Below are 14990 nucleotides of genomic sequence, written 5' to 3'. Positions count from 1 at the left end.
CCCCTAGGCAGTGTGTATATGAGCTCCCGTAGCTGCTGCTGTCTGTTCATATTCCTCTTGCAAGAGGCCTAGAGCTATAAAGGTAAAGGTAGTCCCCTGTGCAAGCACCAGCCGTTTCTGACTCTGGGGTGACGTTGCATCACGACGTTTTCACGGCAGGCTTTCTACAGGGTGGTTTGCCATTGCCTTCCCCAGTCATCTACACTTTCCCCCCAGCAAGCTGGGTACTCATTTTACTGACCTCGGAAGGATGGAAGGCTGAGTCAACCTTGAGCCGGCTACCTGAACCCAGCTTCCGTTTAGCAAAATTCTCATGGAAGATTTGAACAATGGAGCCCAGAAGCAAGTTTTTTTTTTTTTTTTTTTAGGGGGAGGTTAAAGAAAGAGCAAGCACAATAAAAGTTAGAGATTCCAGAGCTCCACTCCTGTGAGCTCCTGTCCAAAACGAGGCCTGCCGGTTTTCCTTCTGCCTTCTGCAAATCAAATCCATGGTCATATATTTTCACTCTTTGTTTCCTCATAGTGAGTTTTCCCCATAAAGTGTACCAATGTTTCCAGTAAACCCACGTGGGCAGCTGTGCTGGTGTGAAGTCACAGAACAAAGTTCAAGGCCAGTGGCACCTTTTAAGACCAACAAAGTTGATATACGCTTTAATTCTGAGTGTATGGTTTCATGTGCATGCACGCTTCTTAAAGATACACCGAAACTTTAGGCACATATCAGGGTGGAAAAGCCCATGAGGACTCATGGAAGAGGGGAAATCACATTCCTCCCCATCAGCCCCGTAGCACCAGCAGCTCCAAGGCCTTCCCTGTCGGGCACACTGAGGACAGCACAGCAAAAAGCTGAAGAGAAAACCAACCAGAGAAAGAAGCTGTGGGGAGAGGACAGATTTGGTCTCCTACCAATGCAGGACTGCTGCTATAACATCTAATCTGGCACTGAGTGACTCCAGGTAGAGCAGGCCTTTGTCACATGGGCAGCTAGACACAACAGATCAGGAAAAAGGTGCTGATTCAAAAGAACACTTATGTCATTCAAAAAAGTTCATGTCATACAAAAAACAGGGCTTTTTTTTTTTTTTAGCAGGAACGCAGTTCTTGCTGGCTTAGCATCAGGGGACGGGGCCTAATATGCAAATGAGCTCCTGCTGGGCCTTTTCTACAAAAAAAGCCCTTTGTGAAACAATGGTTATATCAGGGGTGTGGCCTAATACGCAAATGAGTTCCTACTGGGCTTTCTCTACAAAAAAAAAGCCCTGAGCAAAACTGTACAATGTAAAAAGCAAGGGGGCAAAGTAACAATGTAAAGAGAGTGTTTCAGAACAGCATATTCTAGAGCCTCAAGATCTGATCATGTGTACACAAAAGACTCTCCCTGCAGACCGTGGCCTTCTTCAAATCGCACCCATGGTGGAAAGCACCATCAAGATGCAGCTGACTTATGGTAGACCCTTCAAGGGGTTTTCGAGGCAATCATAGGTGGCTTGCCATAGCCTGCTTTTGCGTAGTAACCCTAGACCTCCTTGGTCATCTCCCATCCAAGCGCTAACCAGGGCCGACCTTATTCAGAATGTAAGCTTTCATATGCCTACATACTTCTTCTGAACATCTGAATGCATGCATACAGATTGCATCCTGTATGCATACAAAAGCTTACATTCTGAATGAAACTCTGTTGGTCTGAAAGGTCCTGCTGGACTCCTACTTTGTTGCAGTGAACAGAGACAGCACTAATGAGCAGGGGGCGGCTGGTGTGGCTTTGTAGCACATAAACTGGCTGAAATAGGGCAATTTTAAAGAAAAGGGTCTAAATAAAGCAATATTTGAGAAAGGGGTCTCCAGATTCCTTGAGGTTTAGTACTGAAAATTTCTTTGTTATGCCAATGGTTTGGAGCCATCACAGTGTTTCCATGGAGCGCGAGTTTCTCACCTTCTTGCTCCTTCTGCCTGAACTTATTCTTGAACTTCTGCCTGAAAAAATATTTATTAATATTTATGGTTTTATCTGTTTTATCTGTTTTAAATGTTTATTCCCTTATATGTTTAAATATTGCTTAATTTTATGCTGGATCTATTGTTGGAAGCCGCCCTGAGCCACCCGTGGGAAGGGCGGGATATAAATTCTAAATAAATAAATAAAATAAAAAAACTGCTGCTTCTGAAGGGACCCCAAGGAACAGCATTTTTGGGGGGGTGGGGGGAGCATTTCGGCCCGCAGCAGTAGAAGGGAGCCAAGAAAGTCACACTGCAGTAGGGTCACCAAGTCCAATTCAAGAAATATCTGGGGACTTTGGGGGTGGATCCAGGAGACATTGGGGGTGAAGCCAGGAGCTAGGTTGTGACAAGCATAATTGAATTCCAAAGGGAGTTCTGGCAATCACATGTAAAAGGACCACACGCCTTTTAAATGCCTTCCCTCCATTGGAAATAATGGATAGGGGCACCTTTTTGGAGGGCTCATAGAATTGGACTCTCTTGTCCAATCTTTTTGAAACTTGGACGGTGTTTTGAGGAGAGGCACTGGATGCTATGCTGAAAATTTGGTGCCTCTACCTCAAAAACACCCCCCCGAGCCCCAGATACCCATGGATCAATTCTCCATTATACCCCATGGGCATCAGTCTTCATAGGGAATAATAATAATTATTATTATTATTTCTTTAGTATATTTCTATTCAGCCCATTCCCCGTAGGGCTCAGGGCGGAGTACAACATATGATAAAATACAATAAAAACATTTTATAAACAGACAACTCAACAGCACTCAGAAACTTTACATATTGCCCAGTCTGGCCGCCTCACATCATGATATCTCATAGAGATGGCAGATATCATTCCATTTTACAGCACAGGGGACAGTACCAATACGGAAGGCCAACCAGATCAAGAATAGACGCCCGCAGCCTCAGCTAAAAGAATAATGGAGTGCCCAGCAGACATTTCCCTCCCCTCCACTCTGCTTTCTGATAACCCTGAAGTGGGGGGAGGGCCTCCAAACCAGGAGATCCCTGTCCCCAACTGGGGATTGGCAACTCTACACTGCAGGCAGAAATCCTTCCATTTGTGGAAATGCTCTGGTGCAGGGGTGGTCAACGGTAGCTCTCCAGATGTTTTTTTTGCCTACAACTCCCATCAGCCCCAGCCATTGGCCATGCTGGCTGGGGCTGATGGGAGTTGTAGACAAAAAAAACATCTGGAGAACTACCGTTGGCCACCCCTGCTCTGGTGGATCCAAGCCAATGTTTGTTAGGTTGGTGGTCACTGCTAAACAGGAATTTTAGTAACAGACTCTCAAATTACAGAACCAGCTACCAGCTTTGATGCATCACATTCAGGATCCTTATTCATTCAAAGCATTTATTTGTCACAGCTCCATATGAATGGGGGCTTAATGGCAGGAAGGAACAAATACAAAAATCCAAAACACACACACAAACCAGTACAATAATCATGAATGAAACAAGATTAGAGTAATGGGGAGAGGGGTTAAAAACAAAACAAAACATCATAGCACAAAGATGGAAGAGCAATCCCAACAAGTTGACTGGATACTCCTTTTGGTTTTCGAAGTCCAACATTTCATGCTGAGGATTTCTGCATTCAAAAAAATGGGCCAACAATTTTCTACCGAAAACCACCGCAACACTCACTGCAGAACTTCTTGAAATCTGCCTGGACCTCCTTCCGCGTGTTCATGAAGACTCTCCCCTTCTCCGTCCCAACGACAAAGGTGTTTTCATCATGAACTGCAATGCAGGCAACCTCCGTGTTGAGTTTAGAAAGTGCTGAACACTGGGGGAAAGAAGAGAAAGAAGCACGCATGGGAACACCAGAAGAGAGTTCACATCTGTCAGACTTTGGTGTCTTTAAAATCAACCACTGCACCACCCTCAACGTGCAGTAGAAAACAGCAAGGGTTCAGTATCACCTTAAAGACAAAAAAAATGGTGGTAGGGTACACCTTTACGAGCTGTCATGAGTCACTGCTCACTTCTTTCCACATTCTGGACAACCTACAAGTTTTGAAACTCAGCATAAACCAGAACTCTGAACAAAAATCTCTGCCTCAAATGACATGTGTACAATACATTTTTAAACCAGTTTCACCCCCTCTCTAGCCAAGGCTCTGGGAATGGCTGGTCAGTGCAGTGGTAGAGATCTTGAACATGAAATTCTTCCAGAGAGCCAAGAATCTGAAGGAGAGGATTTTATTCCACAAAGAAACAAGTCTCCAGGAATGGGGTTTTAAGTTGGGTTGCATCGTTTAAATTGAGGTGGGTTTAGGGTTGCCAGGCCCCTAGTCTGGGTGAGGGTTCCCCCTCTTTTGCTGGTCCCTTTCCACTGGCCAGCCTGGGGAAACCCTGCCCGCAGACGCCCTCGAACACAACATAATGATGTCACCCATAAAACTGGACACAAACCATAGAGTTTTGCCTCAAAGCCAGAGTGTCAGCCCCTGACATTGGTGATATGATGACATCGCTTCTGGATGATGCCATCATGGCACGTGAGCCAAAGAACATTCTGAAACAGACCCTGGAGCCCCCTGCTGGCAGCCAGGTAGGACCCAGCAACTCTAAGCCTTTTTGGTCTAAAGCAGCAGCGAAAAGTTTTGAGTCCAGCAGAACCTTTAAGACCAACATGTATATGCTTTTGTGTACATACACATTTCTGCAGATACGAAATTTAAATTGGTTCATCAATTCAATGCCTTTGAATTAACTAAAAAAGGTTCAGATTTAAATGTCTTATTTTTGTGGCATGTCCTTATCCACAGATGGTAGGGGCCACTGCAGAAGCCCTGAAACCTGGTTGTTTACAATACCATTCTAAAGACCCTTTCCTGGGAGTAAGCCTTACTGAAAATCACTGGACTTTACTTCTGAGTAGATTGCTTAGGAATGCTCCTCGAGGCAAGCAGGAGCAGAGTCTGGGCCTGGAGGTCAGCAAAAAAGGAAAGTTTGCTCTGCTAGAGGCCCTAGGATTTGGCAGGTGCTTATCACCTTGCATAAGGTAACTGACAAATTATGTATATAAAAAGTTAGTTAATAACCGAGGGATTATAACTGGTATTACTGTGGTAAAGTAACATTGTTGTTATTTGAAGACTGTCTTTCCAGCAGCAGATTGGAGTCTGTCCAATTTGTCGGAAACAAAAAATTCCTTTTTTGTTTCCCCGAGGAGTGAATCGACAGAATCGACAGAATCCGGCACTTTGAGGGAATGAAATTCTTGGCTCTCCACCAAGGTTTAACTGTTCTACCTATGCGTTATAAGGGACTGTGCTGAACTCTTAATTCTTTATTTACTTATTTATCGTGGCCAGGGACGCTGGGCTGGCCGCAGTCTCCTCTTGTCTGCAAAATGTGAAACCAGCTATAGCAGCGTTGCCATAAGGGCGGAAATGCAGTAAAGCTTCTACTTATTTAAATCATTGATACTCCACCTTTCACCCCAATGGGGACCCGAGGCAGCTCCTGTTATTCTCACCACGCTGTGAGGTAGGTTAGGCTGAGAGTGTGTGACTGGCCAAAGGTCACCCAGCGATCTTCAATGGCATGAGTGGGGATTAGAACTTGAATCTCACTAATATTAGTCTGACACTCTCAACTACTACACTACACTGGCTCATCCCAGGCTAGTTCCAGATTTTGGAAGGCCCTGGCAGAGGGTTCCCACCTCTTCGCCATGTGGCTCGCTACCAGCCTGTGCCTCTTTCCCTGCCCTGCTCACAGGCCCTGCAATTGCCCGAGCTCACAGCTACCTGCACTGCCCACAGCCCCATCACTGACAGAACTGGGCTGTGCTGTGCATATAGCTGGGCACATCGGTGATGGAGCCCCTACAAGTGATACGGTTACCAGGCATAAGAACATAAGAGAAGCCATGTTGGATCAGGCCAACGGCCCATCAAGTCCAACACTCTGTGTCACACAGTGGCAAAAAATGTTATATACACACATACACTGTGGCTAATAGCCACTGATGGACCTGTGTTCCATATTTTTATCTAAACCCCTCTTGAAGGTGGCTATACTTGTGGCCGCCACCACCTCCTGTGGCAGTGAATTCCACATGTTAATCACCCTTTGGGTGAAGAAGTACTTCCTTTTATCCGTCTTAACCTGTCTGCTCAGCAATTTCATCGAATGCCCACGAGTTCTTGTATTGTGAGAAAGGGAGAAAAGTACTTCTTTCTCTACTTTCTCCATTCCATGCATTATCTTGTAAACCTCTATCATGTCACCCCGCAGTCGACGTTTCTCCAAGCTAAAGAATCCCAAGCATTTCAACCTTTCTTCATAGGGAAAGTGCTCCAGCCCTTTAATCATTCTAGTTGCCCTTCTCTGCACCTTCTCTAAAGCTATAATATCCTTTTTGAGGTGCGGTGACCAGAACTGCACACAGTACTCCAAATGAGACCGCACCATCGATTTATACAGGGGCATTATGATACTGGCTGATTTGTTTTCAATTCCCTTCCTAATAATTCCCAGCATGGCATTGGCCTTTTTTATTGCAAACGCACACTGTCTTGACACTTTCAGTGAGTTATCTATCATGACCCCAAGATCTCTCTCTTGATCAGTCTCTGCCAGTTCACACCCCATCAACTTGTATTTGTAGCTGGGATTCTTAGCCCCAATGTGCATTACTTTGCACTTGGCCACATTGAACCGCATCTGCCACGTTGACGCCCACTCACCCAGCCTCAACAGATCCCTTTGGAGTTCCTTACAATCCTCTCTGGTTTTCACCACCCTGAACAATTTAGTGTCATCCGCAAACTTGGCCACTTCACTGCTCACTCCCAACTCTAAATCATTTATGAAGGCAAGATTGTTGTGCTGGTGGGGAGATTTGTGGGTTGTCCAGGAGAGGGTAGGAACATCCCTGAAGCGATGATGTCATGTGGAAGTGACCTCATCACGTTGGCAATGTTGAGGCGACACTCTACTTTTTGGGCAAACCCGATGGTTAAAATTGGACTCAAACCATAGAGTTTTGCCCAAGAACCGGAGTGTCACCACTAGTGTTTCTTCTAAGCTGAATTAGTGTGAGCCAGCTCTCAGTTTTTTAGCCTCCGGCTCACACATTTGTGTTTTAGCTCAGGAAGGATGACCCCAGAGCAAACTAATTTATGAAGTCGCCAAATGGCTCACTCACAACTTTAATGCCAGTAACATACTAAATAGAATTTTTGCTCACAAGACTCCACAGCTTAGAGGGAGTACTGGTCACATGATGTTGCTGACACGATGATATCACTTCCGCTGGCTAGCTGCAGGCAGGGGGTCTGGGAATCCTAACAAGTGAGCAGGCAGGAAAATGGCATGTTTTTTGGGGGGGCGGGGGGAGGTCATCAGCAGTGGGCCCTACCTGAAGCCCTGGTCCCTGGCAGCTGCCCCACCTGAGGGTATGCTGATGCCAGTCTGGGGCTCATTCGTTTTCAGTTGGACGGTTTTGCATAACAGAAAATTCTCTTAGATTTGTTTCATTCTTCATTTAGCTCGACAGAACACACACAGAGGTTCTACCGTCTTAGAATTATGTTTTATTATGATGATTTAGTTGTTACGTTGCCTACCTGTGATACACATAGCCAGGGATGGAATTCTAGCAGGAGCTCCTTTGCATATTACGCCACACACCCCTGATGTAGCCAATTCTCCAAGAGCTTACAAGGTTCATTTTTGTAAGCTCTTGGAGGATTGGCTAAATCATGGGGGTGTGGCCTAATATGCAAAGGAGCTCCTGCTAGAATTCCACCCCTGCACATAGCCAAGTCAAACCACACGGGAAGGAATACCTCTCTAAAGATGATGCATGCATGTATTTCTCTACAACAGAGGGGAGTAGGTGGTTTCCCTTAGCATTATTATTTTTACTCAGCAGCAGAGCATTTGCAGGGCATGCAGAAGGTCCCTGGTTCAGTCCTTGGCATTGCAAGTTAAAGGATTTCAAGCATCAGTGGCTGGGAAAGACCTTTCTTTGCCTGAATCCCCCGGAGAGCCACTGACAGTGGAAATAAGCCATCTTAGGCTCTGTTGACCGCTGATCTGACTCAGCATAAGGCAATGTCACATTTTCACAGCCAAACGTATGCAAATTGAACTGCTTAATTAATCCACAGACTACAACTCATACCATTTAATTGACTAGGGTTTTTTTTTAAAGCAACTGACAGATCCAATTTATATTCAAAGAGCTTTCTGAGCTCTAATGCTGCAAAGACACACATACAGACACGCTTCCTTGCCTGACTTCATTCACACTTGAAAATAAGATACAGCCTTTCTGCAAGAGACGTAGCCAGGCAGATATCTTGTTCTTGGAAACAAGAATCATGTCTTATGTAAGAGTTCTACTTGGATTTTTTTTTTCAAGAAGAGGATGGGGAGAAAGATATTCACGCCATTTAAAGTCTTTGTCGTAGGTGGGGGGGAGGGGGGAAGCGCCTTCGACATCTTGTTGTGGAAAAGCAACACAGAGAGAGTGGTAAAACATACGGGACTATCAAAACAGCAGATTCCAGCATAAAGGTTAACAGAGAAACACAATATGTGTTTTTAAAAATTGTCCTTTAAAAAAAAAAATCCCTTCTGACAGTGGATGATTTTCACTCCAGATCCCAAAGCCTCTAAGTGGTTCTCCATAATGGCAGCTGAGAGAAAGGAATGTAGCAGCCCCTCCCCCCCCCCAGCCCTAGCAACCCTTCCAACAAAATCACATCTCCCTTCCCAACTGTCCTTAGGCCTATGTCTGCTGCAGCTAGACCCCCGTCCGCTTCACAGCAGTAGCACTAATTTGCCGCATTCCAAGACTGCCCAGCATGCTCCAATGCTTAGTATATGTTTTCCAAACGTGCTGTGATGTCACAGAAGCTCAGCAAATGTGAGGCAAGGGACATTTTTAGGCATATAGTGAAGAAAAATCATTTGTGTAATTAGAGACAAGGGGGAAGAAGGGTTTGATAGGGGATTTGAGGCCCCAAAGGCAAGCTAAGTACAGACAAAAAAAAAAGGGAAGGGATGTAATTCGATTCTCACGGGAGGATTACCAGCGACTTAGGTAGATGTTCACACAGTAGCAACATAATCATAAGGGTGCTGACCAGCCTCACTCCCTGAATAACATTGGGCATCACATCTGTGTAGAGGCCCATTCTGTACACATCACATATGTGACAGCACATATTGGGCCCAGGCTCAAAGGGCTCAATGCAGACATGATGGCTAACCAGAAGATGTACTGAGGGAGCAGAGAAGTGGGGACAGGCACTATCTTAATGCTAGTAGTTGGTACTGGTAGGATACTGATAGGGGGAGAATACTCCAACTGGGTGGACCACCCGACCCGACCCAACAAGACAATAATTTGAGGGAAGGGCCTCTCTAAACCACCACATGCCTCCACCCAGCAGAATCATATCCTTCAGAGCAAGCAGCAGGCCCAAATTAGGAGTCACTTATTTAAGTGTTTATATGCCACCTTTCCACACAAATAGGGTCCCCAAGATGGTGGTGTGATATCTGACATGACAGTGAAGACATTTTGGCTCATGAAAGCAGTGAGCTGGAGGGAAGGCTGAAACCCCTCCACCACACATGCTACATTCCTAAGCCAAATCCCGGATCTGGGAGGCCCAGGTCTGAAGCCCCACTTGGCCCGGGGTTGATCTTGGGCTAGTCACCTTCCCTGTCAGCTTAGCTCAATCTCACAGGGTTGTTGTTAAGATAGAGAACCATGCTGCAAGCCACTTTGGGTCTCCGCTGGGGATAAAAGCAAAGTATAAATAAATATTTGCCAAAAACTTACCATAGAATCTAAGGCAGATACTAAACTGGTGATGACTTCGTCTTTCTGAGAGAACACCAAGTGCCACTGGTCGGGTCTGGAGTTGTTTGGTGGCCCATCGGAGAGCTTCCCCAACAGTGCCATCGTCACCTGAAATAAAGCAATGCCATGAGCTTAAGGTTGGGCAGGTGTGTTTATTTGCTTCATTTATAGTCTGCCTTTCTTGCTGAGACTCAAGGCAGATCACACGCTTTAAAACAATGCAAGAGGAACAAGATTCATAGGGTTGTCAGCTCTGACTCAGGAAATATCTGGGGACTTTGGAGATGGAGCCAGTAGACTTTGGGGGGTGGAGTCAGGAGCAAGGTTGTGACAAGCCCGATTAAACTCCAAAGGGAGTTCTGAACATCACATTTAAAGGGACCACATTCCTTTTAAATGCCTTCCCTCTATCGGAAATAATGGAAAATGGGGGTACCTTCTTTCAGGGTACATAAAATTCAACCCCCTGATCCAATCTTTTTGAAACTTTGAGAGGGTGGGGTTGAAGAGAGACATCAGATGCTATGTTGAAAATGTAGTGCACCTCTAACTAAAAAAAGCCCCCCCTCCAGATACCCATGGATCGATTCTCCATTATACTCTATGGGAACCAATCTCCATAGGGTATAATGGAGATTCAACAAACATGTGATGAAACCAACATACATAAAAACTGGAGAACAAAATTTTGTGGCTTGCATATCCGGGTTGCACCTGAGTTTTCCCAGTCCCAACCCACCACTTTAAACATGACAACATAGCCTTGAACCAGAGAGGCACAATTTGCCATGCTTCTTTGACTGGCTTCTGGTAGTTGTTCCTCACAAGATACATATTCCTTAGGGCAGGGCTTTTTTTGTAGCAGGAACTCCTTTGCATATTAGGCCACACACCCCTGATGTAGCCAATCCTTCAAGAGCTTACAGGGGTCTTCTTACAGGGCCTACTGTAAGCTCCAGGAGGATTGGCTACATCAGGGTGTGTGGCCTGATATGCAAAGGAGTTCCTGCTACAACCCCCCCCCAAAACCCTGCCTTAGGGAGATCCACAACTTTTCTGTGCAGGAAATTCCTTTTTTTAATGGAGGAGCATTCCGTTGAGACAGCTCCATCCCCACCACTCCAGTCTGAAGTGTTGTGGCCAAGAAACAGGTCTGCTAGTATTTTTGAACAGCAGTCAAATCAGGGCAACCAAGATGAGGAGAAGGTTGGAGCATCTTCCCTATGAGACAAGGCTGAAGAGTCTGGGACTTTTCAATTTGGAAAATAGATGACTAAGGGGGGGACATGATAGAGGTTTATAAAATTATGCACAGGGTGGAGAGAGCTGACAAAGAGAACCTTTTCCTCTCCCCCAAAATGCTAGAATTCAAGGGAATCCAATGAAACTGATGGGCAGTAGATTCAGGACACACAAAAGGAAATACTTCTTTACATAGCAAGTGATTAACACGTGGAATTTGCTGCCAGAAGATATAGCTATGGCCAGAAGTATAGACAGCTTTAAAAGGGGATTAGACAGCTGCATGGAGGAAAGGCCTATCAGTGGTTACTCACCATGGCAACTAAAGAGGACCTCCATGTTCAGAGGCAGTCAGCCTCTGAATCCCAGAGCCAGAAGGCAGTATCAGGGGAAGGCCTTGGCCTCTATGCCCTGCTCTTGGCCCCCAGGAGGAACTGGTTAGCCACCATTTGAGACAGGATGCTCGACTAGATGGACCCCTGGTCTGACCCAGCAGGGCTCTTCTGATGTTCTTATGATCTTTCTGTACAGCTATACCTCCAAAATTTCCAAAAGCAGAGAAAATGCACAGAACTAAAGTAACAATATTTAGCATCTGCACACCTTATCACAGTAGTCTCTTCCCAATACTCCTGCAAAGTAGCTCAGTGCTATCTCCTCTATATTGCAGATATGTAGACTGAGGCGGAAACAAAACGGCTCACTTAAGGCTGCAGCAATCACACACACTTCAGGTCAGACCAGAGCAAAGTCACAATACTACTCTAGCGCCTGCCTGGCAACAGAATACGTTGGTACTTTCCTGAAAAGTATGGCTGTCAGCCTCTACCTCTGTAGGCTTTGGCTACTGCAATTAAAACGGGCATGGCATTTTTGTTCAGCAGTAATTCGAAGCGAATCCAAGCAAACCATGCAGTCCACTGCTGCAAAGCAGACCCAAAGTGCGTGGGGGGAAGTAAATAGCTTGTTGATGTGGAAGAGAGACAGGAAGATCTCTAATGAAACAAAATGAGGGTGGGGGCAACGCTGAGACTCTCGGGGAGGCTGCCTGGAGACTGGGAATGAAGCAAGCTCCGCTTAACTCAATTTGCTAACGAGACAACAATTGCCGCTCAAGGCTCTGCGGGGGGCCTGAGATCGAATGGTCCACGGGGGAGAGGAGATTTGGATGCAACGGACAAAAGGAAGCGTGCTGAGAAGGGAAGCAAGTTAAGCAGCAGATGGGTTTAGTAAGAGCCTCATGAAGAAGCACTTAAGGTGAGCATTACCTGTTTTCAGAACTGCAGCTGTCTCCTGTTGTCGGAGTAGACTATTTTCTGTACCCTTTCCCTGTTTTTGTCCAGTGTTCAGATTATGGGGGGAAAGATGGACATGGGGCTGCCCTTAAAGCACAACTAGGGTTGCCAGGTCTGTGTTGGAAAATACATGGAGACTTTAGGGGTGGATCTGGGAGGGGATGGGGTTTGGGGAGCTATGGTACAATGCCATAACCCACCTCCCCCTTTCCACCCTTCAAAGCATCCATTTTCTGCAGGGGAGCTGATCTCTGCCACCTGGAAAACAGTTGTAAAAGCGGGAAATCTCCAGGGCACACCAAGAGGCTGGAAACTCTAAGCACGACAGCCAAAACAGTGATGCCCACAGAGTTTGAAAATATTAGCTAAAGAAGCCTTCCCAAAAGGGGAGGGGAGAAGCAAGCACCACTCCCTTGTGATTCAAGCACCACTTTGTTTTTTTTGTTTTTTTTTGGGGGGGGGGGATATCATGAAAACATTTAGATGGACTCACTAGAGTTGTCTTTCTTTTGGGTTCAGCTTCACCCCAGAGCTTCTGGAAGACAGAGTTCAGAGCAGGGAGGGGACACTTCGAGTCTCCAAGCACAAAAAAATTATCTGCTGTCTCAAAAACCACAAGCTTCTAGCTCTTATTGCCCACAGAAGTCACCCTGAGAATACAAAGGTGGCTCCTGATGACATCAGAGAAGCCAAAACAGAATTTCCACATGTCAGCAAGTAAGAATCCAGTTCTCTGCTCTTTACCCCTCCTACACCGATGATCAGGAACCAATTAAAATCCCCATAATCTACAGATTCTCTCAATAAACTGAGAATCCAGGAATCAGGTTATTTTATTCGTTTTTTTAAAAAAAAACATTGTACCTCCCTCCCCCAACTTATTCAGAAACGCAGAATACAAACTTGCCTACCATCTTATTTACACGCAGCTCTACAATTTATCTGTAAACTGAATTAACTTGCAGGCTGCATCCAGCGTCTGCACAGACAACAGCAAGGAAACTGTCCATTACTGCAAAGGGGCATCAACCATCAGCTGCACGTGGCGACAGCACTTTACTCCATGGTTTGTTTTTAACCATGATCACTAACTGTCATACTGAAAGCTTAAGAACATCAGAAGAGCCTTGCTGGGCCAGACCAGGGGTTCATCTACTCCAGCATCCTGTCTCACACAGTGGCCAACCAGTTCCTCTGGAGAGCCAACAACAGGGAATGGAGGCTGAGGTCTTCCTGATGCTGCCTCCTGGCTCTTGGATTCAGAGGTTTAGTGCCTCAGAATGTGGATGTTCCCCTCAGTCACCATGGCTAGCAGCCATGGATAGTCCTGTCTTTTATGAATCTGTTCAATCCCCTTTTAAAGTTCCATCACTAAATCCTCTGGCAGTAAACTCCACATTTTAATCACTCTCTCTGTAAATCAGTATTTCCTTTTGTCCCTCCTGAACCAACTGCCCATCAGCTTCATTGAATACCTTCGAATTCTAGTATTTGGGGAGAGGGACATAAATTTCTTTTTGTCAACTCTTTCTACCCTATGTATAATTGTATAAACCTCTATCATGTCCTCCCGTTTCCTTTAGAAAGCACAGAGTGGTTTAGGGGAGGGGAGCCACACTTTTTTTTTTGCTGTGAAATCACAGATGACTTATGGCGACCCGGTGGGGTGTTCAAGGCAAGAGATGTTCAGAAGAGGCTGATCATTGCCTGCCTCTGCATCACAACCCTGGTATTCCTTGGAGGTCTCCCTTCCAAATATTAACCATGGCTGACCCTGTTTGGTTTCTGAGATCTGACAAGATTGCACTAGCCTGGGCTAAACCTAGGTCGTGGCCACCTTCCCCTACCCAAGTTTTTATTGGTCGGTGCCCTCTTTGCTTTATGTGAATTAAAACAGTGGTCTTCCATGCATGAGTCTGGACCCACACGTGCAGGGCATTTTTTGGTAGCAGGAACTCCTTTGCCTATTAGGCCACACCTCCCTGATGTAGCCAATCCTCCAAGAGTTTACAGGGCTCTTAGTACAGGGCCTACTGTAAGCTCCGGGATGATTGGCTACATCAGGGGTGTGTGGCCTAATATGCAAAGGAGTTCCTGCTACCAAAAAAATCCTGCACACATACATCATGGAACCCCACCCAACTCCTGTGTCATACTTCCCAATATAGTCCCCTGCCAGGCATCTCCCTCCATCATGCCTGGACTCCAGCTCTAGTTGAGAACTTTCTGCCAATCACTGGTGCTGGAAGAAGCCGGATGTCTCTTCCTCATGCCTGGATTCAACACCAGACGAGAGTCCCTCTCCCTCCAGCCACCAACTCTGGCTACTGAGGGGAGAGGGAGAAGGGGCAACCTCCAGGCATGCTTCTGTCACGTCTAGACCAAGACCTCACTTAATTTACATCTTAACCAAAACATGTATTTGTTTCCAATTGTTCTATGTGGCTCTAACTTTCAGTAAATATATTGCCAAAGCTCTGTGGCCCCTTTAACTGCGCATTGATAAAGTATTCCCTGATTTCCCTCAGTTCTTCACAGGAAAACTCTGCTCTTCAATATGCAAATCTCAGAACAAAAGCTATGCTCCCCAGTTGCCACTAAAATAACTAA

The 14990-nt window shown here is 45.8% G+C and overlaps 1 protein-coding gene across 5 annotated transcripts in view; it reads right to left on the bottom strand.

The window, feature by feature from the left end:
* The window catches only part of GTF2IRD1 (GTF2I repeat domain containing 1), a 138860-nt gene that overhangs the window by 60825 nt on the left and 63045 nt on the right, over nucleotides 1-14990 (bottom strand). For all 5 annotated transcript variants that reach the window (XM_060258898.1, XM_060258900.1, XM_060258899.1 and 2 more), the window contains exons 2-3: nucleotides 9823-9951; nucleotides 3654-3795 (exon numbers count right to left, since the gene is read on the bottom strand). In XM_060258898.1, coding sequence (XP_060114881.1) covers nucleotides 3654-3795; nucleotides 9823-9945 — 265 coding nt within the window. In that variant the 5' untranslated portion in view covers nucleotides 9946-9951. The remainder of the gene's footprint in view (nucleotides 1-3653; nucleotides 3796-9822; nucleotides 9952-14990) is intronic.

The sequence above is a fragment of the Heteronotia binoei genome, chromosome 18 (genome assembly GCF_032191835.1).
Source record: "Heteronotia binoei isolate CCM8104 ecotype False Entrance Well chromosome 18, APGP_CSIRO_Hbin_v1, whole genome shotgun sequence".
Lineage (NCBI taxonomy): Eukaryota > Metazoa > Chordata > Lepidosauria > Squamata > Gekkonidae > Heteronotia > Heteronotia binoei.
Note: the sequence above shows the minus strand (reverse complement) of the source record. Positions and strands in the feature narration are given on the sequence as shown.